The following is a 25,459-nucleotide window of genomic DNA, read 5'->3' as shown; positions in this document are numbered from 1 at the left end:
CGCGGCAAAACACTTACCGCCCCGATATCTAATCAGTAATCTCCTGATAAGGCTTTTTTTGAGGTTTTTTTTGTGAAGGTACAGACGACGGAAGCTCCATCGTTTGATTAATTTGCTGGGAATAGGCTCATTAAGAAGTCAATTTTCGCCTAGCTGCCTAAAATGGCTCCCAAGCCGCCATCTGGTACATCTTCTAGAGCCTGGGATGGAGTCACACCTTCTTTATCGGATTGGGTACTGGACGCCGTTTCTTCTATGGGCTTCACGCGGATGACGCCCGTGCAAGCATCCACCATTCCCCTGTTCATGGCTCATAAAGATGTCGTAGTGGAAGCTGTGACTGGAAGTGGAAAGACCCTTTCTTTCTTAATCCCCGTCGTGGAGAAGCTTTTACGCCTTGAAGAGCCCCTCAAGAAACACCACATCGGCGCAATTATCATTTCTCCGACAAGGTAGTTATAGCCCCTATCTAAAGAAAGGAATAACAAATACACTGACTCGGAGCGCAGAGAGCTCGCTTCACAAATATACAATGTGTTGCTATCATTACTTGCATTCCATCCTCCATCTGCTTCAGTCATTAACCCCCTCCCAGACGATGACACCCCCCGTCAAAAATTCTCGTCCTCTACCCTCAAGGTTGTTCCGCAGCTACTCCTCGGAGGCTCTACTACACCAGCTGAAGATTTGAGTAAATTCTTGAAACAATCGCCGAATCTGCTAGTTTCTACTCCTGGACGTTTGCTGGAGTTGCTCTCCTCGCCTCATGTCCATTGTCCCCAAACTTCATTCGAAATGCTTGTCTTGGACGAGGCCGATAGGCTACTGGATCTTGGATTTAAGGAAACTCTGCAGAACATCATACGTCGGTTACCCAAGCAGAGGAGGACAGGATTGTTTAGTGCAAGTATCAGCGAGGCTGTTGATCAGATTGTCCGAGTTGGCCTGCGCAATCCTGTCAAGGTCCTGGTTAAGGTCAAAGGGACATCAGGTGCTCAGGACAAGCGAACTCCTGCAAGTTTACAAATGACATACCTTACAACTCCACCGATGCACAAATTCTCTGTCTTGAAGCAAATTCTTCACTCCGTTCAGCCGGCTCCTCAAAAAACCATATTTTTCGCCTCAACGTGTTCTGGAGTTGATTATCTCTCTGCCATACTGCCATTGATAATTGGCGATGATTTCCAGCTGATACCACTTCACGGCAAACACCAGGCGAACGTCCGCGAGAAGAACTTCAACCGTTTCGTAAATTCATACAGCCCAGCAATTCTATTGACAACTGACGTCGCTTCTCGTGGATTGGATATTCCATCCGTTGACCTCGTTGTTCAGATAGATCCCCCATCAGATCCAAAGACGTTTATCCATAGATGCGGCCGTGCTGGAAGAGCTGGCCGAAGAGGTCTGAGCGTGGTCTTGCTGCATCCAGGGCGGGAGGAAGACTACGTATCGTTCCTCGAAGTTCGCAAGACCCCAGTAGCTCCATTTCCACACTCCATCACCGTTTCAGATGCTGAGGCAGCAGCTGCTACGAAGGTTGCACGCAAAGCCGTGCTGGCGGACCGTGCACTCCACGATCGTGGCCAGAAGGCGTTTGTCAGTTGGCTAAGGAGTTATAGCAAGCACCAAGCAAGCAGCATCTTCCGCGTCGCAGACCTTGACTGGGAGAGTTTGGGGAAGGCATGGGGGCTGCTGAAGCTACCTAAAATGCCCGAGCTGAGGAATTTCACTGGTGATAGAACCCTCGGTGTTAGTCTCGCTTGGGATGACTTTAAATACAAAGACAAACAACGGGAGAAACGTCGCATAGAAGCTCTCCAGGAGAGTAAAGAAGCCAATGGCACCGAGCAACCCTCCAACAAGAGAAAGGCCAACGAAAGTGTCGCCTGGAGCAACAAACTCGATGATAGAAACAAAAAGCAGAGGCGGCGAGAGCAGAAGCAACGCCGACAAGACAAGAATAAGTGGGAGAAAATGACGGAAGTAGAGCGGCAGAAGATGCGGGAGACGGAGAGAATGGTGGAAGAGATCAGGACCAAGAACGAAGAAGAGCGACGAGTTAGACGCGCAGCCAAAACCGCAGTGGCAAAGGCTGACGGTGAAGAAGAAGAGTTTAAAGGGTTTGACTAAGAAAAGTTACAGAGATACCTCATTGTTTGCCTTAGATACACGTATGTTGTCTGATAGCGCCGTGTGATCAACCTACACGCACAATTTTCTCCCCATCTTTTGAACATATAGGGTACTTCGTACCACCGTGAACTTAGTCTAATCTGTACCGTCAAGTCATCAATGAAGATGCCATCCCAAAGTTTGCTCCTGGGCTACCTTCCAATCTCAACATGCTCACCCACATACCCACTCGTCCATCAAAGTCCGATCTCCTTTCAACCTCCACAAAACCCGCATCCCTCACACTTGCTCTCTCATCTCTTAGTCTGAACGCCGCTTTTTGTCTACCCCCTCCTTCCTAGCCACCTGCGACGGCTCGGCAACAGAATCAATCAACGGCACCGGCGCCAGCACTGGACGACTAAGACCAGGCACCACAAAATTCTCACCAGGCGTAATCTGATTTGATCTTTTGACGCTCATCAACGGGTCCAGGTGCGCGTGAAGAAGAGGAAACAGTCACAAACAAAGAAAGCAAAGGTAAAGCAGATATATTACACGTCGCCAGAAGGCCATTCTCAATGGCTAAATGAGACATGTCTCGTTTCTCCGCCTGACTCATTTGTTGCCCAGATCACGGCGGGCGCCTACTGCACTGTTGGCAGTACCACAGGGCAATGTCAGCCACGACGAATCGGTTATGGCAAGCGACGATCACATGCTGCGGGTTGTTGTTTGGGGAAGGGTAGTATTGGGCTTTTGGTGCATGGTTGGGTTGGTAGTAGTAACACATCCTTTCCTAGTTTGGTTTGCTTTGAAGGGGTGAGTAAGGGAACAACAGTGTCCAGAGATGGATGGGAGTGATGGTGTTAACTTGAAGGGGGTTATAGGGGTTCCTTATGGTATCTTCTGCATGAGTTGTTTCTATGTTTGAGTCCTAGAGTTGACCTGGACTCGTTGTGAGACAGGAGAGTATCCACTGCATGCTGACGGTAGAGTGATATGGCTTATGGGGCAACAAAGACTTCGCTTGAGTGTCAGCGATCGTGGTGAGACATTTGAGGGGACTCTCATTAAGAAAATAGTCGGAGTATGAAGCCATGGATTAATTCAATAACAGCGTTCAAATAATTGACAAGTCTCTAAAAATTTGCTAGCGCATTGTAAGCACAACCAGTTCCCATTTCTCAGTAAAGAGACGCCTAAATGCAAAACCCAATGCAAATGCTCATGTTCGGCTCCAGATACAGACGTATCTACAAAACTCCAGTAAACCACAAATACCAGCACCATCAACCATTCAACCATAATCCCTAACACAAAGATTTATCTACCAGAGGGTCTGCAACTCGATCCGACAGTCTGAAGGAGGCCACAGCTGGCGATGTCGATACAACAAAGATGTCTGTCCGAACTCCAACTATAAATCAATCTTCGTAGCCACTCTCCTGGCTCGTCCAGATCCCTGGTGGCACGGAAGGGGGCCTAAACAGGCAGAGGCAGAGGTCAAAGAAAACCACCCGCACACAAAACAACGTTAAAAGATTGGGGGGGCAGACATTATTTCAAGCAAAAGTAGTCAATAATGGATGAGATCAGTTCATGCTAAAGTCTTTTTGAATTCCTCGAAACTCTGACGAAAAGCAAGGTAGGCTGGTTCGATCTCGGAATCATCCCAAATTGTAGCAAGGAGTTGCATGGAGGCAGGACTGACGCCAAGGCTCTCTTCATAGCCTTGCCTGGCCGGCCATTTAAGTTGGCTAAGATCTCCAGAAGGGCAGTTCTGATAAAGCCATTCAGCATCTCGAGCAAATTCATCATCGCCGAAGTTCTCGGGTTTTTCGACCTTTTCAGACTCCGCAGACCCACTAGGTTCTTTGGGTTTCTGCTTGTCGGCAACGGTGTCAGACGTAGCAGGAGCAGTCAATGGACTCGAATATCGACTTGTAGTACGGAGGCCGCTAGGTGTCTTCGGCTTGTACTTTTCTGCTTGAGAACGCACTCTTGCAAGAGCCTGCTCGTCCACTTTACCTGGTGTGGATGGAACCCGGGGGATCGGACGAGGAGTAGAAGATTGCGTATCATAACCCTCAGGCTGTGATGCAGCCCGCAGCTCTTCCTCCCGTGCAGCTGTGCCAGGAGCGGCAGCGCTTCTTGGCGTAGACGGGCCGCTAGACTCAGAGTCGTCTGGAAACGTGTCATAATCCAATTGGAAAGTGCCTTGCGTATTGGGGATAAATCCTGGTTGGGGCTGGGAGGACTGTTCAGCGCGAGCAGGTGGTGTTGGTGTCGTAGGTGCAGAGGCTGAACCATTGCCCATCCCAATGAAGTGTGTTCCACGATATGGATCGGTAGCGCGAGCACGCGAGCGAAGCTTGGAAGGAGTGTCCTCTGGGCTCGCATCAAATCGTACCTTTTTGGACGATGCCCTCTCCGAACGGAGAGCACTACGGGCCGCAGTCTCTGCTAGACCACCGGCTTTCTTGGGTTCACCTTGTTTAGATGGAGTTCCCGCGGCCTCATCTTCACTATCAGAGCTATAGCAGAAATAGTCCAAGTCCAATCCATAGCTAGAACCTGCCGGGTTGGGAATCACATCGGGCGATGGGGATCGTTTGCGCTTCTTCTGGCCCTCCTCATTAACCGCTTGTGGCAACACCTCACGTCCTTTAGTCTGGTCATCTGACGCCGTGATCTCCTGAGTCTTGAGTGTTTGCGCCGTTTCCTGCTCGGCGCGGTGCGAATCCGGTGAACAGGACTTCGGAAGTGCCGTAGGGGGCTTGGGAACATCTCCAAGATAGAGGGATCTGTCGATGGGAGCCGGAAAAAGGGAGTAAGATAAGTTACGAGCTCGCTTCTTCGCAGGTTGTGCAGGCCCTTCACTCAAACGCCGGCGGAATCTCAGTTCATTTTGAGAGCTAGTAGATTCGGTGTCAACCAACCTTGTACGAGTTATCCGTTCTGAAGATAGTTCAATTGCTGCTAGGCTTGATTAGCGAATCCCTTTAAACGAAAAGAAGTATGAAGGCCTACTTTGAGCTTCAGAGGTTCTAGAAGACCGACCAAAGGGTAGCAATCGTGAAAAGGAACGAGGTACTGAACTTAGCAATCCACGAAGATTCCAGCCACTCTGCGGCGTTTCTGGCGTGTTCCTCTCCGGGGTCGATGGTTCTTGAGGCACAGAAGATTCGCCTGCTGAGTCTTGAGTAGTTGCCATGGTTGGCTCCATTGTGAAGTCAAAGCTCGTTTGTGGGAGCTGTGGACTTGGACTTGAAGGGGCTCTTTCTGCTTTCCTTCGGTCGGCTTCCAGCTGACGGAGATAGTCAGGAAGCCGAAAGAGCGTCGATTCAATCCGACCATGCTTTTCGGCTTCGCGCCGAGCAAGCCTTGCGGAAAATGGAGCTGCTTTAGTTTGAATTCGGCGTGAAAGAGGGGTGCGGCGGTTGGCGAAGGGCGTACTTCCAGGTGGTCCCAAATTGCGGCGCTTGTTTGCCGCTGGAGTCACAGGGGCGCTCCGATCCTCGTCGCTGGTGTCTTCATGGGCCCGCTTCCTGTTCACTGAGACTGTCAGCTTATCGTCCTCGCAGGGCCGGTTAGCGCTTCCCTGGTGCGACCGCTGGGGTGTGGGGGAGACCAAGAGGGATGCTGATGTCTTGGCAGCATTCTCTTGGGTACCAACACTTGAGCAACATGGCCATGCATTCAAACCCAATTCCAGAGTTAAGTCGGGTCCTCGGAAATTGGGGAGAATATTGCTGGAAACCCTGTAGGCAAGAGACCCGAGGCACGAGTCGACGGAGTCGACTGGTTGTAAGATGGCTCCACGGGCTCTGCCTCAGCTGAGCGGATAGGGGGACCCGCGACCAATTCGGGTTCCTCCGCCAACGCTACCGGTGCCAACGGACCTCCCACACTATACGGCTGATCATAGATAGATGACAGCGTAATTGGGATCGAATCGAATAGCGTGAGAGGTCTCTGTTGAACCCGCTTCGGAGGCCTGAACAGGTCCATCGACAGACAGACTGGCGCAATCTCGGAAAAGATCGAGGCCAACGGAGGGGTGTCAACAGAGGTATCCAAAGCAGCAGTTGCCTGGGGGTCAACGGAGGTCCGCAAGAAGTGACCCGAGCTGGGGACATCTCCGACAGGCAACTGTGCTTCGGGTAGCCACGTTGGCATGGCAGGCGCCTCTGTTGAAGGAACGGCCGCAGGAGAGCACGGGACAAAGTCGGCAATAGCTAACTTGCTAAAATGTTCCACTAACACCTCCACTTGCTCATTCTCTGCAACCCTTCCTCCTTTCGAGTCCGCAGCAAAAGTGGATAGGGGGTTCAGCCTCCGACAGCACTAAAGTTGTCGTCTACAGTAGACTCCGCGGGGGTGCTACAGCTGACATACTTCACCCTGCTGCGGTTGGTTCCGCCACAGCTGGCTCAGAGGTACTGGGCTCTCCCCCAAGCACCAGGGCCGCTCCTATCCTGCGACCAGGATTTCCCCGAAGGGAAGGTCGGCGCAGAGCGGGACGATGTCGTCACCGTCGACGGACGGCGTCCTCGACCGCTCGGATAGGGGCAACCCCACGTCGCTGATATTGTCGATCTGGTACTCGTACCATCTGGGATCGACAGTGTTTGGCGGCGCACTCAAGGAAGCACTAGCTTGGTGTGGTGGTGTCTGGGGATGATATGGGTCCTGGGGATGGGCCCATTGGGTACTCACGAGAAAGAGAAGAGCTCTTTGGCTCCGAAAGTACGGTATTTTCTGCTAGTGTAACGGATTCTCGGTCGTGAAGCTCTATGTGATTTTCTTTATCGTCCAAGGCCGCAGTCTGGGTAGGTTCTTCATTGTTACGCGATTGATGGTCGTCATCGTCAGTCGTCTGCTGGGCCGTCTTTCGTGTCGACTTTCTTGTCACTCGCTGAGGACCATTTCGCGTTTGCGTCTTTGCGGCTCTGCTAGTAGCAGCTTTTTTGCCTGTGCCTTGGCTTCTTGTTCGACTTGGGGGTTGTGCGGAGGATGAAGATTGTGTTGACTGCGAGATGCTTCTTGCAGACCTCGTCCGACGAGGGGCACTGTCATCGAGGGACAGAAACCCGCCAGGCGAGGCTTGCTGCGATCGAGTTCGCATTTTGACGGATTGCCGACTGAAGGCGACTGTAGCTTAGGTTAAGCTCAGCGCGACGGAGAGAAATTTCACCAAGTGGCTTGGCTGACAGGATAGCACCGTCACTAAGACAAGTGGAGGTTGCAGATGAAGAGACAAAAGGCCAAAATAGCTTTATACAATATGAGCTTTAATGCGAGCGTTGCGAAATTGATGGATGGATGGATAGTGAAAGGTGAAGTGAAGAGAGTCTCGGGAGTGGGAAATAGAATGTAGGAAAAGGCTCTTTGCTTATACTTCTCTGTTGTGTTTCTGCGACGCGCCCCTCTAATTAGAGGAAATTTTTAACATTCACTTAGCCGGGTCACCGAGTGCAAGGCTTAAACGACGCGCAGTTACTGAGATTACCATGAGAACTTCGCAAGTGAATTTCAAAACTCGGGACGACGTCCTGGCAGAACCAGGGGCGGTCAGTTGCCGCCCAATAATGAAGTCAATCACTACAGCCGAATCTCGCGTTCTGGAATGACTCCAGCTTTTCTTTCTTTCTTTTTAGAATGGACTCACATAGTTGTATTCTTAGTGCCAATTTCTCTTTCATAAATTAGAGCAAGTAATTTTCCCTTGAGAAAACGCCTCACAAAGCGCTCAACTATAGTCAGAGTGAGCGACTGACTCTTTTATTTCATACTTTCAGGCAATATGCTATACACGTTCAAGTCTTGACATCTAGAAGGGCCGCAAGCTGCTTACAACACATACTATTTAACCGCTCGAAACAGCGGTTTATAGGGTAAAAATGTTATACTTGTACAAGATAAGTTGCTAGATATGAAATATCAAAAGGACCAGGTGCAAAAGCGAGCTCCTTGCGGCACACAGGAAAGTATGCTATATAGTTACACGCCAAAATAGAATGGTCTAATAATAAACTAACAAGGGTAAAAGAACAATACAAACGCTAGCAAGCCATTACATGCTAATCTCACCCTTCCAAGCAGCATCCGACAGCCCCAAGGTCTCAACCAAGTGCTGCCATCTGGGGCCACCTCTCTCCTTCTTACGCAGGTACCGAAGCAATTTCTGTCGCTTGTGCACAAGGAGCCTCATGTTTCTCTTGTTATGTTTATCTTTGTTGGTCGTTTGCAAGTGTCTAGACAAATTCAGGATCTTTGCAGTAAGGATAGCAACCTGAACTTCTGGAGAGCCAGTGTCCGGACCGACTCGAGGAGTCTTCTCAGGGTGCTCAGTGGCAGATTGATGCGATACGGCTGCAGGCTTTGGAGGCAGAAGCTGATCGGTATTGTGTCGTCCAAACTTTTCGATGCAGTTCTGGATATGTATGCGCATCTGATCTTGTGTGTTTCCGTTGTTGATCTTTACGATACGGTTAATCGCCTCCTGAGCGTTCCGATGTTCCTGGAGATGTCTTTCGGCTGCTTCCTTCTCAAGCTGAGGGTCTGCGGTGTCCCGGTCTGGGTTTTCAAGAGGAGAGGTTAAATTTCTTGAATATTCCAACGCCTCCTGGAGTCCCTCCGGAGTGACGAAGTAGTTGAGTCTTGCATCTGAGCTAGAGGGGGCTTGTGGCCCTGATTTCGAGGCTTTGAGCTCTTGGATAAATGGCGTCGGCGCGCTTTCCACAGGGTCGCCCAGAGAGCGTTGGCGTTCTTCGGCAAGAGCCTGTTGACGAGATAGATTGGCAGCTTTACGCTGACGTGACTGTGCCATCAAAAACGGATCATGTCTTCGACGTTCCCTAGTCTCGGCCGATCCCGCTCTTATAGAAGTTTTAGAGGGATTCAACGAAAGTGCAGCGAGCGGGCTCTGGGCATAGGAAGATCCTGGCATTGCCGGTTATTAACAAAGATAACAGGATTTTGAAAAGACTGGGACTCACCAGTAAAGGCCTTGAAAGAAGGCTGGAAGAGGAATCGTGGAGGCATATCCGTAGAAACTGCTAGTTAACTCCAATACAACCAACAGCTCTCGCTCTGGCAATGTACTTGGACTTTGGAAGACTCCGAAATCTCGAAGGCCCAGAACCTAGCTAACCGTATCGGGAATGTGTCATAGCACGTGACTGTTGAACGGAAAGGAGGCCTGAGGCTCCGGTAATTCTTACCCTAGCCCTAAAATTCACAAACGAAAATCATCCCAAAGCGGAGGCCTCAAGTTCACCTTCGCGTCAGTCTCTTTCCCGTCATCACCTCTACGACAAGCGCCAGTCGATTGATATATTCAATTCGCTGTTCATTGCAATATCAATCGCCCACCATGGCCCCCTCTCAGCTTCCCCCGATCTTCAACCCCACCCAGCAGGACATTGAGCAGCTGCTCGCTGCTCAGTGCCACCTGGGTTCCAAGAACCTTCAGGTTCACATGGAGCCTTACCTCTGGAAGCTTCGCCCCGACGGTGTCAATGTTATCAACATTGGCAAGACCTGGTATGTCACTGAGCGGGGAAGAGAATTATCACATTTATTTTCGTGGGAAAACTAACGTGCGCGGAAACTACAGGGAGAAGATCCTCCTGGCTGCCCGTGTCATTGCCAGTATTGACAACCCCGCCGATATCTGTGTGATCTCCGCTCGTCCTTATGGCCAGCGTGCTGTCCTCAAGTTCGCTTCCCACACCGGTGCCACCGCCATTGCCGGCCGTTTCACCCCCGGTAACTTCACCAACTACATCACCCGCTCTTTCAAGGAGCCCCGTCTCATTATTGTTACCGACCCTCGCACCGACGCTCAGGCCATCAAGGAGGCCAGCTACGTCAACATCCCCGTCATTGCTCTTTGCGACACTGACTCCCCCACCGACTTCGTTGATGTTGCTATCCCCACCAACAACAAGGGTCGTCACTCCATCGGTCTTATCTGGTGGATGCTCGCCCGTGAGGTCCTCCGTCTCCGTGGCACCCTCGCCACCCGCGAGACTGAGTGGGATGTTGTTCCTGACCTCTACTTCTACCGTGACCCTGAGGCCGAGGAGAACAAGGAGGTTGTCGAGGAGGCTAAGGTCGCTGGTGCCGAGGAGGTTGGTGCCGCTGCCGTTGAGTCTGGCTTCGTCGGCGAGAACTGGGATACCCAGGGTGCCGGTGCTGGTGCTCCTGGCACTGCTTTCGCTGCTGCTAGCGCTGCTGCTGCTACCAGCTGGGAGGCTGATGGTGGTGACTGGGCCGCCAGCTCCACTCCTGCCGCTGGTGGTGAGAGCTGGGCTGAGACCCAGCCCGCTGAGGGCAAGTGGTAAATAACATGAATGGTGACGAAGGAAAGCTATTAGAGGGACAAAGATTTTTCTTTCCGCGAAGAATTGGCGCTAGGGAGGACTGACGTTTTCAATTTTTCTTAACCCATGATCTGACGATTATCCGGCAGCATCTCCCGCAAAGAAATCTTCTCTTGACATGTCTATCCTAGTCTCTGTTTGAAAAGCTATTTCAAAAGCAAGAAGAAAAAAAAGGAGAAAAAGTGATCGAAGCTTCTGATCGGGAACCCTACAACTTTCAACCATCTTTTTCTACTTTCCTTGGTATGCTGCGGGGAAAATCCGTTTCTTTCAGTCTGTTATCACGTCTTGTCCATGGTGCAGCGCGGAGGAATAGCATTGTCAAAAATTGTGTGGCGCTTACGAGGGAAAGATATCCAGTTGTTCTATTATCTCAGTGAGCTTCTGGGGGAAAGCCCTGTGCTGTCAATTTCCACAAGGTGGACTTAGCCGTTACCTTGGTTTCTCCCTGCATGTTAATTTTAGTCGTAAATGAAACGTGATACTAGCTACCATATGCATGTTCCATCGTGTATCAGCAGTATTCCGAGTAACACCTAGTGTGGCAGTAGTGTAATCAGCAAGTCATGTCTTCAGGAGATATGTATGTACGGGCATCGTGGCATAGGGAGACAAGTTGCGTATTGGCTCAAATGTAATGAACGTCAACCTATCTTCACGTAAACTAATTATACTCTACTCTAGCCGTAAGCAGGTCCTAGTAATGAGAGTAACCAGGATGAAATGGCAATGACCAGAACGAGTAAATTCACAAGCCAAATCGACCATACAAAACAATATATCATCATAAAAAGGGTATCTTCTCTATTCCTTCATCAAAGGATTGTACAACCACCTTGAGTCTGTCCCCCAAGGTCTGTAGTTGTCATGCCCGCAAGTCTCGCTACATCCTCGAATGTCTCTGCTAAAAGTTCTCCCGTGATGGCAGAACACTCGGCATAACGGTCACATCGGAGTTCTTGCGCAATTCGGTACGTCTGCTCTAGTCAGTTTTGAAATCTATAAGTCAGACCTCAATATTGCTAACGAAAATCTCCCGATGGTCAAGTTGCAAAACGAGGTACTTGCCTCTTGTGGGTAGATGATGCCTTCGCCTTCTACTCTAAGGTCTCTTTTGAGGCCGACCATCATAACGGGGGTTCGTTCTCCTTTGCCATGTTGGAAGTACCGAATGATGTCGTGTCGCCACTGAGAATATTAGTGACTGCGGTTAACTTGTAAAGGTGCTAAAACTAGTCGCAAGAGCTCACAGTTTTAAGATTGACTAAAGTATCTCTGTTGGAAATATCAAAAGCCAGGAGAACCACATCCGGCTTCAATGTAGACCAGTGCTGATTGGGACAGGCAGTATCATATACCTCAAGACCGAAAGACTTCTTTGAGAAGTGGATGTCATAGTGGAAAGGCTGGTCACTGTCACGTAGCAGCTCAATTTGGTTATGCGAATCTTTTCCACTTTGTCTGCTGGGCCTTTGTTTTAATGATCTGAATTAAGAGGTCAGTAACTTATCGGAGGATAGAACGCGGTAGTAAGGTATCTCTAGTGAAAAGGGAAGGTCTCGGAAGATCCGTGGAGAGACCTCAATTGCTTATTAGATTAAACTTACGATAGAAATGTCGTTTTACCGCATCCTGGGTCTCCTAGTAGTAGAATGGTGACTACACTCTCCTGAACCTGGTCGGGATGATTCTCTTGGTCTGCCATTGCGATGAATATTAATTTCTGTGTTGCAGTAGACCCCAAAATTCTGGGCTTATACGCAGGGGCCTGGTTGCATTAGTTAGCTGGATATCTCTTGAGCTGGATCAAGGTATCATGTGCTCTTCAGTTGAGGTTGGGCGTTGCGAATATCAATAAGGTGGAAGAGTATTTTGAGAAAAGCTAACGTCATGTCAAGTTCTTCTAGCCATTGCAATACCACTAGTACAATGTAAAGTGCTACTCTAAAGTATCTTCATTATATATTGCCTAGCTACGATGTATACTTAGATTTATTTAATTCCACACAATGATATCACTGAACTTGAAGACACTGTGCATGTAGCCTCAATTAGCTAAAGGCGATCCAGTAGTGAAATTCTCGTAAATTACCATACACGGATATTAAATTACTTAACCAAAATAACTTCACAAAATTTCCAACATTTGCTCCCCCGCCAACTGTCCCCAGGGTAGAACGAACAACTTTCACTAAGCTCCAAGGGGATGTGGAGATTCTCAAACAGACTCTGTTCTTACTCGAGTCGCATCGCACAATTTAATCTGCCTAAACGAACCCTCCAAACCCTCAATCGTCGCCACGCCCAAGTCGAATCTCCCGCAACAGAAACAATGTCCGGCACCGGGGAATCACTCCCACCGCAAGGTCAAACCGATTACTCGACCTGGACCACGGAGGGCCTGATATCCAGGATCACCGAGCTAGAGCGCCAGCTGCATTCCCGTACTGCGGAATTTGCGCCTCCACCTTCGAAAATCGCTAGCGATCCTGTACCTTCGAACACAGTCCCAAGCATCCCCACCGAGGCAGCGAAACCTTCCTCAAAGGGTGCGCGTAAATATCAGCCTCTCCCAAAGGATGATATCACACATACTCGTGCGCCGAATCGTCCCCCGAAGCAACCCCGAGAAATCGATCCCTCCAAATACAACACCCGGTTTATAGCTCTTAAGTTCGCATATCTAGGACAGCGGTACAACGGTCTCGAACATGCCAATGGCAACGTCACACCGCTCCCTACGATTGAAGAGGAGATGTGGAAGGCTTTGCGGAAGACTCGCCTGATTTTTCCACAAAATGCGGAGGCGGATGATTTTGAGGATACTCGGGGCCCAAGAGTACTGAAGCCGTACTCGATCAATTGGGAAGGATGCCAGTATTCTAAGGCTGGTAGGACTGACCGGGGTGTCAGCGCCTTTGGACAAGTTATCGGTCTAAGGGTACGTAGCTCGCGGCCCAAGCGCGATAATATTTCGCAGGCGGGCCCTAACTCAGATACTATCATGCAAACTGGAGATGAAGCCACTACGGCCGATATTGCCGCGGAGGATACCTGGGATGATATCGCGGATGAATTACCATACCTAAGTATTCTAAATAGAGTACTCCCAGAGGACATCCGTGTCCTAGCTTGGTGTCCACACCCCCCTGAAGGTTTCGATGCCCGTTTCTCTTGTCGGGAGCGTCATTACAAATACTTCTTTACCCAACCGGCCTTTTCTCCAACACCAGGCCATCTCGGATTTAGCTCACGTGCAAATGACAAGGCAGGAGTCAGCCGCACAAAATACAGAGAAGGGTGGTTAGACATCGACGCTATGCGCGAAGCAGCGAAGTACTTTGAAGGGGTACACGACTTCCGCAATTTTTGCAAGCTGGATACCAGCAAACAAATCGAGAACTTCGAGAGGATCATCTATCACTCTGATATTGAGCTCCTCGACCCCAGAAGTAGCCCATTAGGTTATGTTGGTCAACCGGGATTCCAAGCTCTGGAGGACCCTGCTGTACAACAAACGCCAGAGACATTTACGCCAACCCCCTCTCAAGTATATGTATTCAACCTGAGAGGTTCTGCTTTCCTGTGGCATCAAGTGCGGCACATGGTGGGTATTTTATTCTTAGTGGGCCAGGGGCTCGAGTCACCGACTATTGTACCAGATTTGTTAGACATAACCAAGAACCCACGCAAGCCGACTTATGAGATGGCCTCCGATGCTCCCCTTGTCCTTTGGAACTGCGTATTTCCCGATGAGAAAAGCGGCAGCCGTGCAGATGCACTGGAGTGGATCTATCCTGGAGATTCCAGGCAGATTAAATCACAATTGGGCAAGGGAAGTGGCAAGTTCGGATCCGGAGGAGTAGTTGACGGCCTTTGGTCCGTCTGGAGGCAACGAAAGATCGATGAGATTTTGGCTGGTACATTACTAGACCTTGTTGTCAGTCAAGGGGACCAAGGGATTGTCAACGGTGAAGTTAAGGGTGCCAAAGATGAACAACAAAAACGCGGTCAAAAAGTTTTCTACGGCGCAAATGAACCAAGAACCGGTGGACAGTACACACCCGTCATGCAGAAAAGAAAGACGGACCCTGTGGAAGTTCAAAACGCCAGGTGGCTTGCGGCCAAACAGCGGAAAACTGAAAAGGGCGCAGAGCCCAGTCACATGGAGATGTAGAAAGGGATTCCACTTGCATGTACATACCTTTATAGACTTGATAGCCGAAGGGGGTAATCTAACAAAACAATATGACGATGCCTGTTTCAAAAGGAACAATTGAAACTTTCAGCCTTCTGTTTATGTTATGATTTGGAATCATAGAGACAGTGCCGTGAACCCCTCCAGACCTCTTCCAGTATTGCCCGGTTCGGTAAAAGTTTCTGGCCACACACTAGTTAACTTTGATCGGTGTATACGGCACTAGTACGTACAGGAAAGACCACGACGACTTCGGGCTCTCCTTCTACAATAATTGCTAGGTAGAAGCGGACTTCAAATCCTTTGAAAGCCTCGTGGATCACAATGTCTTGGATCTGGGTGGTCGGAATAAAGCGCGTCGAGGCCTTCGAGAGATAGGTCAGGGATGAAGTAGATGTTTGGATTCCTAGACCACGTATGACTAGTAAGGATTCCTCTGTGAAGCACCAGTGGTTAGCTTTGAAGGCGATGTCCCGCAATAGGAACACTTCAGCATACCCGTATAGCCCTTCCTGAAAGCACCGTAGATAACAATCGCGCTCACCAAGACGATAACCCCAGGACTGTATGAGTCTGCAATGCGGCAAAGAAGTGATCCTAGCGGGCTTGACCATATTGTAGTCCAGCGGACGAAGGATCCATTTTGATAGAAAAAAGAGCGGCGGAGTCTTGCGATGTTTAATAACACCACGCAGACAAAGACTAATGCACGCAAAAGGAATTGAAGATAGAAGAGGATCTTCGCTGGCATGCTCGTGTGTCTAGAGGCATTGGACACGGTGAACGAGACGGTTGTCGGAGATGGACGACGTAGTATCAGGCGCCCAGGCATTTATACCTTTTATTCAAGGCTTTGCGATGCCTTGAGTAATATTTGACGCTTCTCGTATCAGCTTGATCGCAATAGGCACGGGGTTAAGCACCGAGGTTAGTGCTTAGCAATGATTAAACTGCGCTAATCTGTTTACAGCCTAGCATGAGCTGCTTGCTACCAGAAGGCCGGGCCGCAATACATCATCACGTGTCGCAGGTTGTATTCCATCGCTGTGAGCGTCACCCCGGTGAGCGTCACCCCGATCGCTTAACCGCACTGCCTTACGTCTTTTGGTCATGGGGGAGCGTTCAAGAAGCAGGTCTCCAGGACGGAGACTTGATAGGGAGAGGTCTGACAGAGAAAGGCCAAGAAAAAGTGGCGGAGGTTTTCGCTGGAAGGAGAAACGACGCGACGGCGACAGCAGAAACGATACAGATGAACGCAAACTAAATCGAGGATACAGAGATAGAGAGGACCGGGAAAGGTCTCCGCGAAAAGATAGAGATACATATCGGTATGAGGACAGGAACAAGGATAGCGATCGTGAACGAAGGGGTCCTGAGAGCGATGAGAGAGTTGGACGGGACAAGAAGAAGAAAGAGAAGGAGAAGAAGTCCGCCGCACCTCAATCTTCAGAGCCTATGATTATTGTGCATGTGAACGATCGACTTGGGTCAAAGGCTTCAATCCCTTGTCTTGCATCGGATCCTATCAGTTTGTTTCCATATGTTATCGAGAATTGCAGGTTGGCCTCTAACTAATGTCGCAGAGCTCTTCAAGGCGCAGGTTGCCGCACGTATCGGGCGTGAGCCGCATGAGATCCTCCTTAAGCGCCAAGGGGAGCGTCCTTTCAAGGATTTCTTAACCCTGGCTGATTACAGTATATCATCAGGAAGTCAGCTTGACCTGTAAGCAATCCCTTCCAGATGCCTCTCCTGTAGCTTGTTATCTATTGCGCCTCGGGACAAGTATGTTCATGCTGACTTTACTTTACAGAGAGGTCGGCACTGGTGAATGAATCAAATTGGAGACTATACAGCTTTAGGTTCCTGTGAGCAAATTCCCTCCCGAAGTCTTCCATTTGGCGTATGAGGTCTGTCAATATGCTTCCTGAGTATATACTTGAGTGTAGATGTTGACTTTGATCTTCTTCATAGGACATCGAGACAGGCGACTCAACTTGTATCATTGTACCTCTGCATGACTTGCATTCCTTTCTAATATGCTTTACCTGCTACCGAGCGAAAATATTGGGGCTTGGATCTGGGACAATAAGGGTTGGCATGGAAGATATTGATTTATGAAATTTTTTTGGGTTCCCTTCAACCATCCAGACCGCTGATACCGACAAGTTTATTCTTCACCGAGTTTCCATGTACCTATTGGCCCAAATGGAGACAATACTCTTCTTTTAATGCAATAGGTAGTACTTTCTTGACGGAGAGTGCAGGTACTGCTCATTTCTCTTTGAGAGAGGTGATTTACCAATTGCTGCTGCTACTTGTTTGAGTTTTTTTTTTTTTTTTTTTTTTTTGGAATTACGGGTTTACTTGTGGATGACACTGGAATCGGGAGCCGGAGATAATTCTTGCTTTTCCCCCCTCCCACACCTCGCGTCATTTTACATCCTACCTGGTCTTTGCGGGGCGAATCATCGTTTTCCAGTCGATTTTGTCTAATTTGTGTGCAACTAGCCTGATGCGGCAGGCGGCATGTAGCAGCCTGGGGCTATTACGGCAGAAATCTGAGGATTGGAGCACGTTTGGTTCCACTGGCGGCAGAGGCATTTTTTTTTCTATCGCGGAACTCACACGACCCTCTACCTCAGTCCTTCACTCGATGTCCTCTCCACTCCATCAATCGGATACCGTTCTTGAATCCCCGCCATGAGGTAGCTGCTTGTCTATCTTCGCCGCAATTTCGTCCATTTATTGATCATATATTCTTTTAACTTCGTGCTAATCTTACCGATCAACCCGCACCCCTCCAGACCTCTCTCTCCATCGATTATCCCTGGTTTCTCTCCACTCTCGGCACAGGCATCTTCTCCATTATTTCTGTATCCTCCTTCTTTTTGGAAACATCATCAGCCCGAAGAACCAAGCACCATGGTCCGCAATATCGTTGTCATTGGGGGCACTTCCCACCCGCAACTGACTCAGAACATCTGCAGCACTCTGGGCATACCGCCGGCAGACGTGCTACTTTCCAAGTTCTCTGTCGGCGAAACCAGAGTGGAAATCAAAGAGTCCGTTCGCGGGAAAGATGTTTACATCATCCAATCCGGTGGCGGAAAAGTGAACGACCATCTCCTGGAACTACTCATTACCATCTCTGCGTGTAAGACCGCCTCTGCCAAGAGGGTCACCGCTGTTCTCCCGCTTTTCCCGTACTCTCGCCAGAGTGATATTCCCTACAATAAGACTGGCGCGCCTCTTGTAAAGTCCTCGATTTCTGAGAAGTCTGGGCCCGCGAATGGCTATACTTTCGAGAGCACTCCGACAACTCCATACCCCGGAAAACCTGAAAGTGGGAGTCTTTTGAATGGTGTTGATAATCTACAGAAAAGCCTGGCAAAGGCTCAAATAGAGGACATCAACAATGGCAGTCCAGTGAAGAAGCGTCCCACAAGTGGATTCTCTCGCAGCAATACTCTGGAATCGCAACTAGAGAGCAGCAAGGCCGCTATCCCGAACGGTGCTCTTAGTGAAGATAGTGCGAACAAGATCAACAACTTCCAACCGCGTCCGGGCTATAAACAGTGGGTGGCTCAGGCAGGCACGCTGGTGGCGGATTTGCTTGCCTGCGCTGGTGCCGACCACATCATCACGATGGACCTGCACGATCCTCAGTATCAGGGGTTCTTCGACATTCCCGTAGACAACCTGTATGGCAGGCCGCTTCTCAAGAGTTACATTCAGCGGAATATTCCCAATTACAAGCGGGCCGTTATCGTTAGCCCTGATGCGGGTGGTGCTAAGCGTGCCACGGCAATTGCGGATTCCATGGGCATTGAATTTGCCTTAATTCACAAGGTTTGTTCTACTTGCTGATTTGACATACTCGGTGTTTCCTAATATTCTATAGGAACGCCGTCCCACACGCATCACAGACCGTCAGAATGCCACTATGATGTTGGTCGGTGATGTGAAGGGCCGGACTGCTATCCTGATTGATGACTTGGCGGATACATCCAATACTATTACTAGAGCTGCGAAGCTCTTGAAGAAAGAAGGTGCTGCTCAAGTCTACGCCTTAGTGACTCATGGTATCCTGAGCGGAGATGCCATTGATCGAATCAACGCTAGTGCCCTGGACAAAGTGGTAGTAACGAACAGCGTCGATCAGGCAGAGCATCTGCGCCAGTGCTCTAAGCTAGAGGTTTTGGAAGTTGGCCATGTCTTTGCCGAGGTAGGTTTGCTGTGACGTCAGAAATGAGGCTTTGTTGCTAATCCACTGCAGGCTATTCGTCGTGTTCACCATGGCGAGAGTATCAGTGTCCTTTTCCAGTACGACTAACGACTTTATTCAACTTTTGACGTGTTTTGTTCTTCCTTTCTCGAGGATTCTAACATGAATCCTGACAACGGAAAAAGGGGTGATGAGAACAATTTATATCCTGAAGTGATTGCTTTTTGGTGGACTGCCTTCAACATAATGACGCCCGCCTTGCTATATTGGATCATTTTATGGCTATAAAATCTCATCAACGCATATCGCGTTCCTGCGTTGAATATGTCGACCGAATTATGAAACCAGTAGATAGGCTCCTAGGCTAGCCGACCGGGCTCTATCTGAACCTCGTTTCCCTTTTGCCTTTCGTTGCTATTGTTGCTCTTGTTCAGGCTACTGCATGGCATTTTGCTACATCCCTTACCCTGCAATTGCAATCATCTGGCAAAATAACAAAACCATGTATTCTAGGGAGAGTTTGCCCTGAACATGTATCTGCATAGATGCATTTATATACTAACTCTCATACAAGCACTACTAACCTAGAACCCAGTAATCCGCTATGCCCCCTAAATTCTTTCGAATGTAAAACCTGCTACAGGTAGAGATTCAGACGTAGTAGCCTTAGAACAGGAACTGCATCTGGCACACTCAATATACCTGGTTATATCGCTTACCTAAAAACCACAAAGAGCTATAGTTAAACAAGAAATTTTTATCTTCAAGGTATAAGCAAATGTCCAGTTCATCTATACTATACCACAAAACGAGATCCCCCAACGCCCTAGGCAAGTAGAAGAGACCAAGAACTGGCAATGTAGCCGGGCGATTTGATGCGCTCATCATAGAAGTGAGTAACTGAGACTAGTTTCAAAATAAAGAGAGGGTGAATGCGAGAGGGAAAAGGTACATGGAAACACATGTCTCGGGGTAATAAGGCGATTCTGTGAATGTGGAGAAATCACATGGATTGAACGTTAGGTAGTGCTGAGAAAGATCGCTTAAAAAACAGAGATGAAGTTGCCGATCCGCTCCTTCTGGTGTTGCGCAATGCACTCCGCAATCCATGTGACGTTTCGGATTTCCTGTATGAGTGGTTAGCTATGGTGCCTATTATGGTACGATAGTCTTGGACTTACCTGCTCCTTTAACCTCATCCATGCGTACACTACCGCAGGTGTAAACTGCCTAGTGAAGACAACCTTGGACAATTCCATTTCCTTTTGATAGAACATATCCTCGAGACTCTTTCCATCTGAGCCCCCGCCGAAGCCTGCACCCTGAGTGAGGCCTACGGCATCAAAGAAGGCCTTGTAATCTGCCGATATGCTTACTGCAAGGGAAACAGATTCCAACTCATCGGCCCGAGAAAGCATCAATGAGCCTTCAGGGTAAAGTTTACCAAACTCCGGATACAGCTTTCTCCGTTCCTGCTTCGAAAGCTCCGTGCCGAAGGAGTTCAACGTGATGTTGATCGCACGGCGATCTGCCTCAAATTCCAGAAGCTCGGACATAACCTCTTGCGTAGGGGTTCCCTTGAAATCCGGGTGCGTATTTATAAACTGGTAAAAGTCCTCGAGGTAGTTCTTGTAGAGAGTGTTGCGCACGATTTCGATGTTCAATTCGTCTAGATCCTGGTGGCTAAGGCTGCCCTTGAAATAACCAGCCAACGGTGTTTCGATCAACACGGAGTTATATAGTTCTTCTATATTCGTGGCCACGCACAGCACGGGTAAGGTCTCGAACCAACCCAAGGGGTGACATCGCTCTAGAAGCTCCCGAGTATCGCGTTCATGTAAGGTACCGGTAATGAGAAGAGCAATGTTATCGATCATATATCCGTAAGTTAGGTATTCGAGAAATCTGGCTGTCGACCCTGTGGCCTGGGCGAGGACATAACGGAACTCAGCGACCAGTTTATCCGTCATCTTGCCGGCAAGGGCTGAGGTGGAGGGGTTAGGAGGGAGCGCGGCGAGAAAGTCGCCATATGCGGGAGCGAGCTGTAGTTTGACATCTGCAGACATGATACTTTTTAGTAACTGATATATTGGCAGTAACTTAGGCGCGAGTGAACGGACCATCTATGGTTTCGCATTGGGTCAAGTTGTTGTAATGCTGGCCGGTGAGGAGGCTGTTCCGATACCCTCGGACAATACCCTCAACATAGCTGTAAAATGTCAGCTAACTGTCGTCGCAACGTCCATAAATAGTCCTCAGCCACACGTACCCGCTATTCACGTTAAAGAAGAGACCCTCCATGGTGGGATGGTGATGCAGCTCGGGATTCCAGAACCACTCCGTAAGACAGCTGTTGTATGTATGTCCATGTTCATCAGTCGCTTCCCGTGTTACGTAAGACACACCGCCGCCGCACCAGCCACTCAGCCACTCGCATGGGCTCTCGCTTTTTTCATTTTTTTACTTTGGACTTGAGGTAAAAATTTCCCGCCAGCAGCGACAAACTGACTTCCCCAAGCACGCTCTCGGCGGTTTCGTCAACGGTCGTCCTCACTCCCCGGCCCTTCCTCCTAAATCTCTACCTTTATAGCTGTTAGTTTAAATTATTTTTTAACCAGCTGGGAACTGAGGTCGTCCACCATGACGCTGTTTATCCTCACCGAAACCAGCGCGGGTTATGCCCTGCTCAAGGCCAAGGACAAGAAGCTTTTGAAGAGAGATGATTTGGCTACTGAGGCTGCTACGGCAGAGGGTGTTTCGAACCTGTAAGTCGTTGCTTCCTCTGCTTTCTCGTCGGTGTTGCTTCAATCTCGCCGCACGCGCTTCTGAAGCAAAAAATTTTCCCGCTGTACACAGTCCATCTAACACTTCCGCATAGGGTCAAATTGAAGAGCTTCCAGAAGTTTGACAGCGCTGCCACAGCTCTGGAGGAGGTTGCCTCTCTTGTTGAGGGAAAGGTTACCCCTCGTCTTGCCAGTCTGCTTGACGAGGTCAAGGATGAAAAGAAAGTCTCTTTGGCCGTTGCTGACCCGAAGCTTGGTATGTCGATCGAGTTCCCGCGGAGTAAGACTGATTCAGTTATTGACTAAATATTCGTAAAGGCAATGCTATTGGCAAGCTTCCTGGTCTGGATATCCAACTTGTTGCCGACTCGACCACCACTGATATCTACCGTGCTATCCGTGAACATCTCCCCACATTAATTCCGGGCCTCGCCCCCCAGGACATGTCCACCATGTCTCTCGGTCTTTCCCACTCACTTGCAAGACACAAGCTTAAGTTCTCCCCCGATAAAATTGATACTATGATCGTACAAGCCATTGGTCTGTTGGATGATCTGGATAAGGAGCTCAACAACTATGCTATGCGCGTGAAGGAATGGTACGGCTGGCATTTCCCCGAGCTGGCTAAGATTCTTAACGACAACCTTGCCTACGCGAAGCTCGTTCTGAAGATGGGCATGCGCACCAACTGGGAGACCTCGGATCTTACCGAGATCCTGCCCGAGGAGCTCGAGGGCTCTGTCAAGGCTGCCGCCGACCGATCCATGGGTACTGAGATCAGCCAGGACGATTTGGAAAACATTCAGGCCTTGGCTGAGCAGGTTGTTGGCTTCTCAGAATATCGTCAACAACTCGCTGGTTATTTAACCGCCCGTATGAACGCCATCGCTCCTAACCTGACAGCTCTTGTTGGCGAATTGGTCGGCGCCCGTCTCATCGCTCACGCTGGTAGTTTGACCAACCTTTCCAAGAGCCCCGCCAGTACCCTCCAGATTCTGGGAGCCGAGAAGGCCCTGTTCCGTGCTCTGAAGACCAAGCATGATACGCCCAAGTACGGACTTATCTACCATGCTTCTCTCATCGGTCAGGCTACTGGCAGGAACAAGGGCAAGATGGCCAGAGTTCTCGCTGCCAAGGCTTCTCTTGGTCTCCGTGTGGATGCCCTTACTGAGTGGGACGACGACGCTACCGAGGAGGACAAGGCTGCTCTTGGTACGGAGGCTCGGTTCAACCTCGAGAGAAAGTTGGCTGCCATGGAAGGCAAGCCTCTCAAGCCCCGCGGTGTTGCAATCGCTCCCAACGGTGCATCTGCACAGCCCCAGAAGTTCGAACTCAATGAGGCGAGGAAATACAATGCCGATGCTGATGCCGTTGTTGGTGATGAGCCTGCCTCTGCCAAGAAGCAGAAGAAGCTTGTCGAGGAGGTCCAGGATACGGAGATGGCCGATGCTGATTCTGATGAAGAACCCCAGGCTAACGGAGCCGATTCATCCGACGACTCTGAAGAGTCGGAGAAGAAGCATAAGTCTAAGAAGAGCAAGGACGCCGAACTCGAGAAGATGGCTGAGAAGGCCGGGTTGAGTCTCAAGCGGTACAAACGCAAGCTCGAGCGTGGCGAAATTCAGTTCGATGCGGAAGGCAACCCTAGCTCAGTCAGCAAGAAGGATCTGAAGAAGGCTAAGAAGGAGGCCAAGAAGGCCGACAAGGGCGAGGAGAAGAAGCGCAAGCGGTCCGACGACAACGAGGACGGCGAGAAGAAACAGAAGAAGAAGAAGAAGAAGGACGAGTAAATGATATCAAAAAGTTTAAACTGATGGATCGCTACATTATTGTATGATATCACACTTTGTGGGTTCAATTTCTTGTCATTTGCTTGAAGATTTTCTATTTTTTTGGGTGGCATTTATAGGATGGAATGGTTCATCTATCCATGGCGCAGCGGTGCTTGTTGGTAAAAGGCAGTTAGGTCTAATGTTGATTTCTCCATCCAATTTCGTGGCTGTAGCCCAGTTAGGTATACGATTACTGTAAGTACATCGATGTATTGTAACGGCTGTTGCATAAATATCTTGTCACGCAACTAACCTCCCGTTGAATGTTCTGCTCACCCATATCTAACCACCAGTCTACACACTCAGCTGAAACGAGCATAATTGTAGTGATGTCTCTAAACCCAAACTCTACATCACTCTACATTCGCACCGATCCCCCAGTGCCAGACAACTTCCACTGGGCCCCTCTACATTCACCACTCACATGACAACCTGGAGAGAACAAGAACGAAATCTCACATCATAAACGAAAGCACCGGCTGGATCGCCGCGCATGCTGCCAAGTCATCTGTCTTGAAACCCTTTCTCCTTGTCGGGCTTATCCGCATCGCAGATTTGCCTGCCTCTCAATCCGTCCTGGACGAAGTAGATCAGTTGATACGTAGCTACAATGATTAAGTTAATGAGATGGGGGTTACTTGTCGAACTTGATTGTTCAAGGTATTGGGGTTGCTGATGGAGAGGGAAATTTTTTGTGAGGGTAAGACCTTGGAGTGGAAAGACCTGAAGAGAGAAGTTATGGATTTGGGGAATGGGGAGGCGGGGGGTTGCTGTAAGAAATGTGCAGCCTAGGCCTATTGAAGTATCGATGTGAAATTTGAAACACTTATGTATTATTATACGGCTTGTGTACACATTTTGCCTGGCCAGTGAGCCTATATTCCTGGAGGGTGTTGCTAAGCAAGACGGTGAATGAAATCTTTGATTTTCTTACACTACTGATGTTGTTGAACGTCAGGTGAAAGCACTGGGAGAAGCGCCACTGGCGGTAGCACTCACGGGGCTCACGGGGCCAAATCTACCCATACCGGCCATGTTCATGCTGAAGTTGTCATTGACCTCGCCACCGTTCTCGGTCCAGTAGCTCTCGGTAGAGATATAATGATCCCTCTTAACAGCGATGCCGATTGAAATCCCGGAGAAGATTAGTATCATCCGTGACATCATCACCAAGCAAGACATACTCCATGTATGGGTCTTTGGTGCCAGCTTCCGTTGGAAGAATGTTATCATCGAAGTTTTCAGTCAACTTATGCATATTGGTGAGAATGGAGTATCTTCTCAACCTCGTGGATAAGGTCTTGATTGAAGAGTATCTGGCCAACATGTGATCAATGGCTATCGTACATGCCAGTTATAGTGCCATTGGGCACGAACCCATTAGTTTATTAGACAGGCGCTTAGTGTGTCGCTCCACACCAAGTGCTCAATTAGTGGGTTTCTACATTTCTAGAGGCTGCTCGCTGTATTAAGGATAGCTACAGAGAGCAGGTCCACACAGATGACGAAGCCCGTAGCATAGCTGACTCAAATTGATGGACAGATATACTTAATATGCTCTCGAGCCAAGGCGGTTTCACTAGGTACAGCGGAAATGATCATTCGTATGCCTCTGCAGGTATTGTTTCGGACCGTGATGCTCTTGCTCTCAGAGAATGGAGAAGATCTATTCATGTAGTTCCTCTGCCGCTCTATAGTCTAATCATACAAGATAATAACCGTTGAGTTGAGCTAAACTTCGATATAGCACAATGGAAAGCGTCTTGATGATAGCATCGTATTAGAGCATTGAATCAAATAGCAGCATATGACTCAGTACTATATCATACGGATTACGCCTATTTATGATTATGAGCTGTGATCTACTACCACCTAAACTTGAACGTTGCATTACTCGATATTGTCTGTAA

At 49.1% G+C, this 25,459-nt stretch overlaps 13 protein-coding genes across 13 annotated transcripts; 6 read left to right on the top strand and 7 right to left on the bottom strand.

Annotated features, from left to right (window-relative positions):
- Positions 1 to 83: 83 nt before the first annotated feature.
- Positions 84 to 2,375, top strand: spb4 (ATP-dependent RNA helicase SPB4). Its single transcript, XM_032038633.1, has 2 exons — positions 84 to 452; positions 510 to 2,375. Exons 1-2 carry the CDS (start codon positions 163 to 165, stop codon positions 2,134 to 2,136), a joined length of 1,917 nt encoding a protein of 638 aa, XP_031897308.1. The 5' UTR covers positions 84 to 162; the 3' UTR covers positions 2,137 to 2,375.
- Positions 2,343 to 2,767, bottom strand: BDW43DRAFT_285499 (uncharacterized protein). Its single transcript, XM_032042939.1, has one exon. It carries the CDS (start codon positions 2,738 to 2,740, stop codon positions 2,564 to 2,566), a length of 177 nt encoding a protein of 58 aa, XP_031897307.1. The 5' UTR covers positions 2,741 to 2,767; the 3' UTR covers positions 2,343 to 2,563.
- A 460-nt stretch (positions 2,768 to 3,227) lies between these two features.
- On the bottom strand, positions 3,228 to 7,633 carry BDW43DRAFT_285498 (uncharacterized protein). Its single transcript, XM_032042938.1, has 5 exons — positions 7,336 to 7,633; positions 7,155 to 7,275; positions 6,841 to 7,095; positions 5,152 to 5,676; positions 3,228 to 5,100 (listed from the first exon to the last, which is right to left on the bottom strand). The coding sequence occupies exons 2-5, from the start codon at positions 7,198 to 7,200 to the stop codon at positions 3,719 to 3,721; spliced, it is 2,208 nt and encodes a 735-aa protein (XP_031897306.1). The 5' UTR covers positions 7,201 to 7,275; positions 7,336 to 7,633; the 3' UTR covers positions 3,228 to 3,718.
- A 290-nt stretch (positions 7,634 to 7,923) lies between these two features.
- On the bottom strand, positions 7,924 to 9,225 carry BDW43DRAFT_285491 (mitochondrial 37S ribosomal protein uS15m). The gene is made up of 2 exons (XM_032042937.1): positions 9,123 to 9,225; positions 7,924 to 9,066 (listed from the first exon to the last, which is right to left on the bottom strand). Exons 1-2 carry the CDS (start codon positions 9,166 to 9,168, stop codon positions 8,198 to 8,200), a joined length of 915 nt encoding a protein of 304 aa, XP_031897305.1. The 5' UTR covers positions 9,169 to 9,225; the 3' UTR covers positions 7,924 to 8,197.
- Positions 9,226 to 9,396: 171 nt separating this feature from the next.
- rps0 (40S ribosomal protein uS2) lies at positions 9,397 to 11,086 on the top strand. Its single transcript, XM_032042936.1, has 2 exons — positions 9,397 to 9,669; positions 9,743 to 11,086. Exons 1-2 carry the CDS (start codon positions 9,500 to 9,502, stop codon positions 10,470 to 10,472), a joined length of 900 nt encoding a protein of 299 aa, XP_031897304.1. The 5' UTR covers positions 9,397 to 9,499; the 3' UTR covers positions 10,473 to 11,086.
- Positions 11,069 to 12,356, bottom strand: BDW43DRAFT_285488 (putative Rho-like small GTPase). The gene is made up of 4 exons (XM_032042935.1): positions 12,119 to 12,356; positions 11,762 to 11,996; positions 11,580 to 11,699; positions 11,069 to 11,488 (listed from the first exon to the last, which is right to left on the bottom strand). Exons 1-4 carry the CDS (start codon positions 12,214 to 12,216, stop codon positions 11,327 to 11,329), a joined length of 615 nt encoding a protein of 204 aa, XP_031897303.1. The 5' UTR covers positions 12,217 to 12,356; the 3' UTR covers positions 11,069 to 11,326.
- A 317-nt stretch (positions 12,357 to 12,673) lies between these two features.
- Positions 12,674 to 14,797, top strand: BDW43DRAFT_163735 (pseudouridine synthase DEG1). Its single transcript, XM_032038630.1, has one exon. It carries the CDS (start codon positions 12,718 to 12,720, stop codon positions 14,686 to 14,688), a length of 1,971 nt encoding a protein of 656 aa, XP_031897302.1. The 5' UTR covers positions 12,674 to 12,717; the 3' UTR covers positions 14,689 to 14,797.
- BDW43DRAFT_163738 (PIG-H family GPI synthesis protein) lies at positions 14,780 to 15,648 on the bottom strand. The gene is made up of 3 exons (XM_032038631.1): positions 15,208 to 15,648; positions 14,943 to 15,145; positions 14,780 to 14,891 (listed from the first exon to the last, which is right to left on the bottom strand). The coding sequence occupies exons 1-3, from the start codon at positions 15,539 to 15,541 to the stop codon at positions 14,814 to 14,816; spliced, it is 615 nt and encodes a 204-aa protein (XP_031897301.1). The 5' UTR covers positions 15,542 to 15,648; the 3' UTR covers positions 14,780 to 14,813.
- Positions 15,649 to 15,747: 99 nt separating this feature from the next.
- BDW43DRAFT_163730 (ubiquitin-like protein HUB1) lies at positions 15,748 to 16,770 on the top strand. The gene is made up of 4 exons (XM_032038629.1): positions 15,748 to 16,237; positions 16,293 to 16,431; positions 16,520 to 16,616; positions 16,681 to 16,770. Exons 1-3 carry the CDS (start codon positions 15,820 to 15,822, stop codon positions 16,539 to 16,541), a joined length of 579 nt encoding a protein of 192 aa, XP_031897300.1. The 5' UTR covers positions 15,748 to 15,819; the 3' UTR covers positions 16,542 to 16,616; positions 16,681 to 16,770.
- Positions 16,771 to 17,057: 287 nt separating this feature from the next.
- Positions 17,058 to 19,525, top strand: BDW43DRAFT_285477 (ribose phosphate diphosphokinase subunit PRS5). The gene is made up of 3 exons (XM_032042934.1): positions 17,058 to 18,558; positions 18,611 to 18,934; positions 18,986 to 19,525. The coding sequence occupies exons 1-3, from the start codon at positions 17,632 to 17,634 to the stop codon at positions 19,040 to 19,042; spliced, it is 1,308 nt and encodes a 435-aa protein (XP_031897299.1). The 5' UTR covers positions 17,058 to 17,631; the 3' UTR covers positions 19,043 to 19,525.
- Positions 19,526 to 19,603: 78 nt separating this feature from the next.
- Positions 19,604 to 21,404, bottom strand: BDW43DRAFT_163676 (H(+)-transporting V0 sector ATPase subunit d). Its single transcript, XM_032038626.1, has 4 exons — positions 21,204 to 21,404; positions 21,055 to 21,143; positions 20,116 to 20,990; positions 19,604 to 20,061 (listed from the first exon to the last, which is right to left on the bottom strand). Exons 1-4 carry the CDS (start codon positions 21,233 to 21,235, stop codon positions 19,978 to 19,980), a joined length of 1,080 nt encoding a protein of 359 aa, XP_031897298.1. The 5' UTR covers positions 21,236 to 21,404; the 3' UTR covers positions 19,604 to 19,977.
- Position 21,405: 1 nt separating this feature from the next.
- nop58 (RNA-processing protein NOP58) lies at positions 21,406 to 23,660 on the top strand. The gene is made up of 3 exons (XM_032038627.1): positions 21,406 to 21,699; positions 21,813 to 21,973; positions 22,036 to 23,660. Exons 1-3 carry the CDS (start codon positions 21,575 to 21,577, stop codon positions 23,505 to 23,507), a joined length of 1,758 nt encoding a protein of 585 aa, XP_031897297.1. The 5' UTR covers positions 21,406 to 21,574; the 3' UTR covers positions 23,508 to 23,660.
- Positions 23,661 to 24,503: 843 nt separating this feature from the next.
- BDW43DRAFT_313935 (uncharacterized protein) lies at positions 24,504 to 24,807 on the bottom strand (the record flags this gene model as incomplete). Its single annotated transcript, XM_032047699.1, has 2 exons — positions 24,504 to 24,657; positions 24,734 to 24,807. The coding sequence occupies 2 exons, from the start codon at positions 24,805 to 24,807 to the stop codon at positions 24,504 to 24,506; spliced, it is 228 nt and encodes a 75-aa protein (XP_031897296.1).
- Between the last annotated feature and the right edge of the window lie 652 nt (positions 24,808 to 25,459).

The sequence above is a fragment of the Aspergillus alliaceus genome, assembly GCF_009176365.1.
Source record: "Aspergillus alliaceus strain CBS 536.65 unplaced genomic scaffold BDW43scaffold_42, whole genome shotgun sequence".
NCBI lineage: Eukaryota > Fungi > Ascomycota > Eurotiomycetes > Eurotiales > Aspergillaceae > Aspergillus > Aspergillus alliaceus.
This window is presented reverse-complemented; position numbering and strand designations above follow the sequence as displayed.

Bases quoted from the DNA above. Each gene is read 5' to 3' on its own strand.
- spb4 (XM_032038633.1), top strand. From the start codon at position 163: ATGGCTCCCAAGCCGCCATCTGGTACATCTTCTAGAGCCTGGGATGGA. The intron at 453-509 runs GTAGTTATAGCC...CTCGGAGCGCAG, and splicing joins ATTATCATTTCTCCGACAAG to AGAGCTCGCTTCACAAATAT.
- BDW43DRAFT_285499 (XM_032042939.1), bottom strand. From the start codon at position 2,740: ATGAGTCAGGCGGAGAAACGAGACATGTCTCATTTAGCCATTGAGAAT.
- BDW43DRAFT_285498 (XM_032042938.1), bottom strand. From the start codon at position 7,200: ATGACAGTGCCCCTCGTCGGACGAGGTCTGCAAGAAGCATCTCGCA. The intron at 7,096-7,154 runs GTCAACACAATC...GCCAAGGCACAG, and splicing joins TCTGCAAGAAGCATCTCGCA to GCAAAAAAGCTGCTACTAGC. The intron at 5,101-5,151 runs GTAGGCCTTCAT...AATCAAGCCTAG, and splicing joins TAGAACCTCTGAAGCTCAAA to CAGCAATTGAACTATCTTCA.
- BDW43DRAFT_285491 (XM_032042937.1), bottom strand. From the start codon at position 9,168: ATGCCTCCACGATTCCTCTTCCAGCCTTCTTTCAAGGCCTTTACTG. The intron at 9,067-9,122 runs GTGAGTCCCAGT...CGGCAATGCCAG, and splicing joins TTCTTTCAAGGCCTTTACTG to GATCTTCCTATGCCCAGAGC.
- rps0 (XM_032042936.1), top strand. From the start codon at position 9,500: ATGGCCCCCTCTCAGCTTCCCCCGATCTTCAACCCCACCCAGCAGGAC. The intron at 9,670-9,742 runs GTATGTCACTGA...CGGAAACTACAG, and splicing joins ATCAACATTGGCAAGACCTG to GGAGAAGATCCTCCTGGCTG.
- BDW43DRAFT_285488 (XM_032042935.1), bottom strand. From the start codon at position 12,216: ATGGCAGACCAAGAGAATCATCCCGACCAGGTTCAGGAGAGTGTAGTC. The intron at 11,700-11,761 runs GTGAGCTCTTGC...TAATATTCTCAG, and splicing joins CTTTAGTCAATCTTAAAACT to TGGCGACACGACATCATTCG. The intron at 11,489-11,579 runs GCAAGTACCTCG...TGACTAGAGCAG, and splicing joins GCATCATCTACCCACAAGAG to ACGTACCGAATTGCGCAAGA.
- BDW43DRAFT_163735 (XM_032038630.1), top strand. From the start codon at position 12,718: ATGTGGAGATTCTCAAACAGACTCTGTTCTTACTCGAGTCGCATCGCA.
- BDW43DRAFT_163738 (XM_032038631.1), bottom strand. From the start codon at position 15,541: ATGCCTGGGCGCCTGATACTACGTCGTCCATCTCCGACAACCGTCTCG. The intron at 15,146-15,207 runs GTATGCTGAAGT...GGTGCTTCACAG, and splicing joins TTTCAGGAAGGGCTATACGG to AGGAATCCTTACTAGTCATA. The intron at 14,892-14,942 runs GTACGTACTAGT...GTGTGTGGCCAG, and splicing joins AAGTCGTCGTGGTCTTTCCT to AAACTTTTACCGAACCGGGC.
- BDW43DRAFT_163730 (XM_032038629.1), top strand. From the start codon at position 15,820: ATGGGGGAGCGTTCAAGAAGCAGGTCTCCAGGACGGAGACTTGATAGG. The intron at 16,238-16,292 runs GTTTGTTTCCAT...CTAATGTCGCAG, and splicing joins TCTTGCATCGGATCCTATCA to AGCTCTTCAAGGCGCAGGTT. The intron at 16,432-16,519 runs GTAAGCAATCCC...TTTACTTTACAG, and splicing joins TCAGGAAGTCAGCTTGACCT to AGAGGTCGGCACTGGTGAAT.
- BDW43DRAFT_285477 (XM_032042934.1), top strand. From the start codon at position 17,632: ATGGTCCGCAATATCGTTGTCATTGGGGGCACTTCCCACCCGCAACTG. The intron at 18,559-18,610 runs GTTTGTTCTACT...AATATTCTATAG, and splicing joins AATTTGCCTTAATTCACAAG to GAACGCCGTCCCACACGCAT. The intron at 18,935-18,985 runs GTAGGTTTGCTG...AATCCACTGCAG, and splicing joins TTGGCCATGTCTTTGCCGAG to GCTATTCGTCGTGTTCACCA.
- BDW43DRAFT_163676 (XM_032038626.1), bottom strand. From the start codon at position 21,235: ATGGAGGGTCTCTTCTTTAACGTGAATAGCGG. The intron at 20,991-21,054 runs GTCCGTTCACTC...TCATGTCTGCAG, and splicing joins CCAATGCGAAACCATAGATG to ATGTCAAACTACAGCTCGCT. The intron at 20,062-20,115 runs GTAAGTCCAAGA...CCACTCATACAG, and splicing joins GGATGAGGTTAAAGGAGCAG to GAAATCCGAAACGTCACATG.
- nop58 (XM_032038627.1), top strand. From the start codon at position 21,575: ATGACGCTGTTTATCCTCACCGAAACCAGCGCGGGTTATGCCCTGCTC. The intron at 21,700-21,812 runs GTAAGTCGTTGC...ACTTCCGCATAG, and splicing joins GCAGAGGGTGTTTCGAACCT to GGTCAAATTGAAGAGCTTCC. The intron at 21,974-22,035 runs GTATGTCGATCG...ATATTCGTAAAG, and splicing joins CGTTGCTGACCCGAAGCTTG to GCAATGCTATTGGCAAGCTT.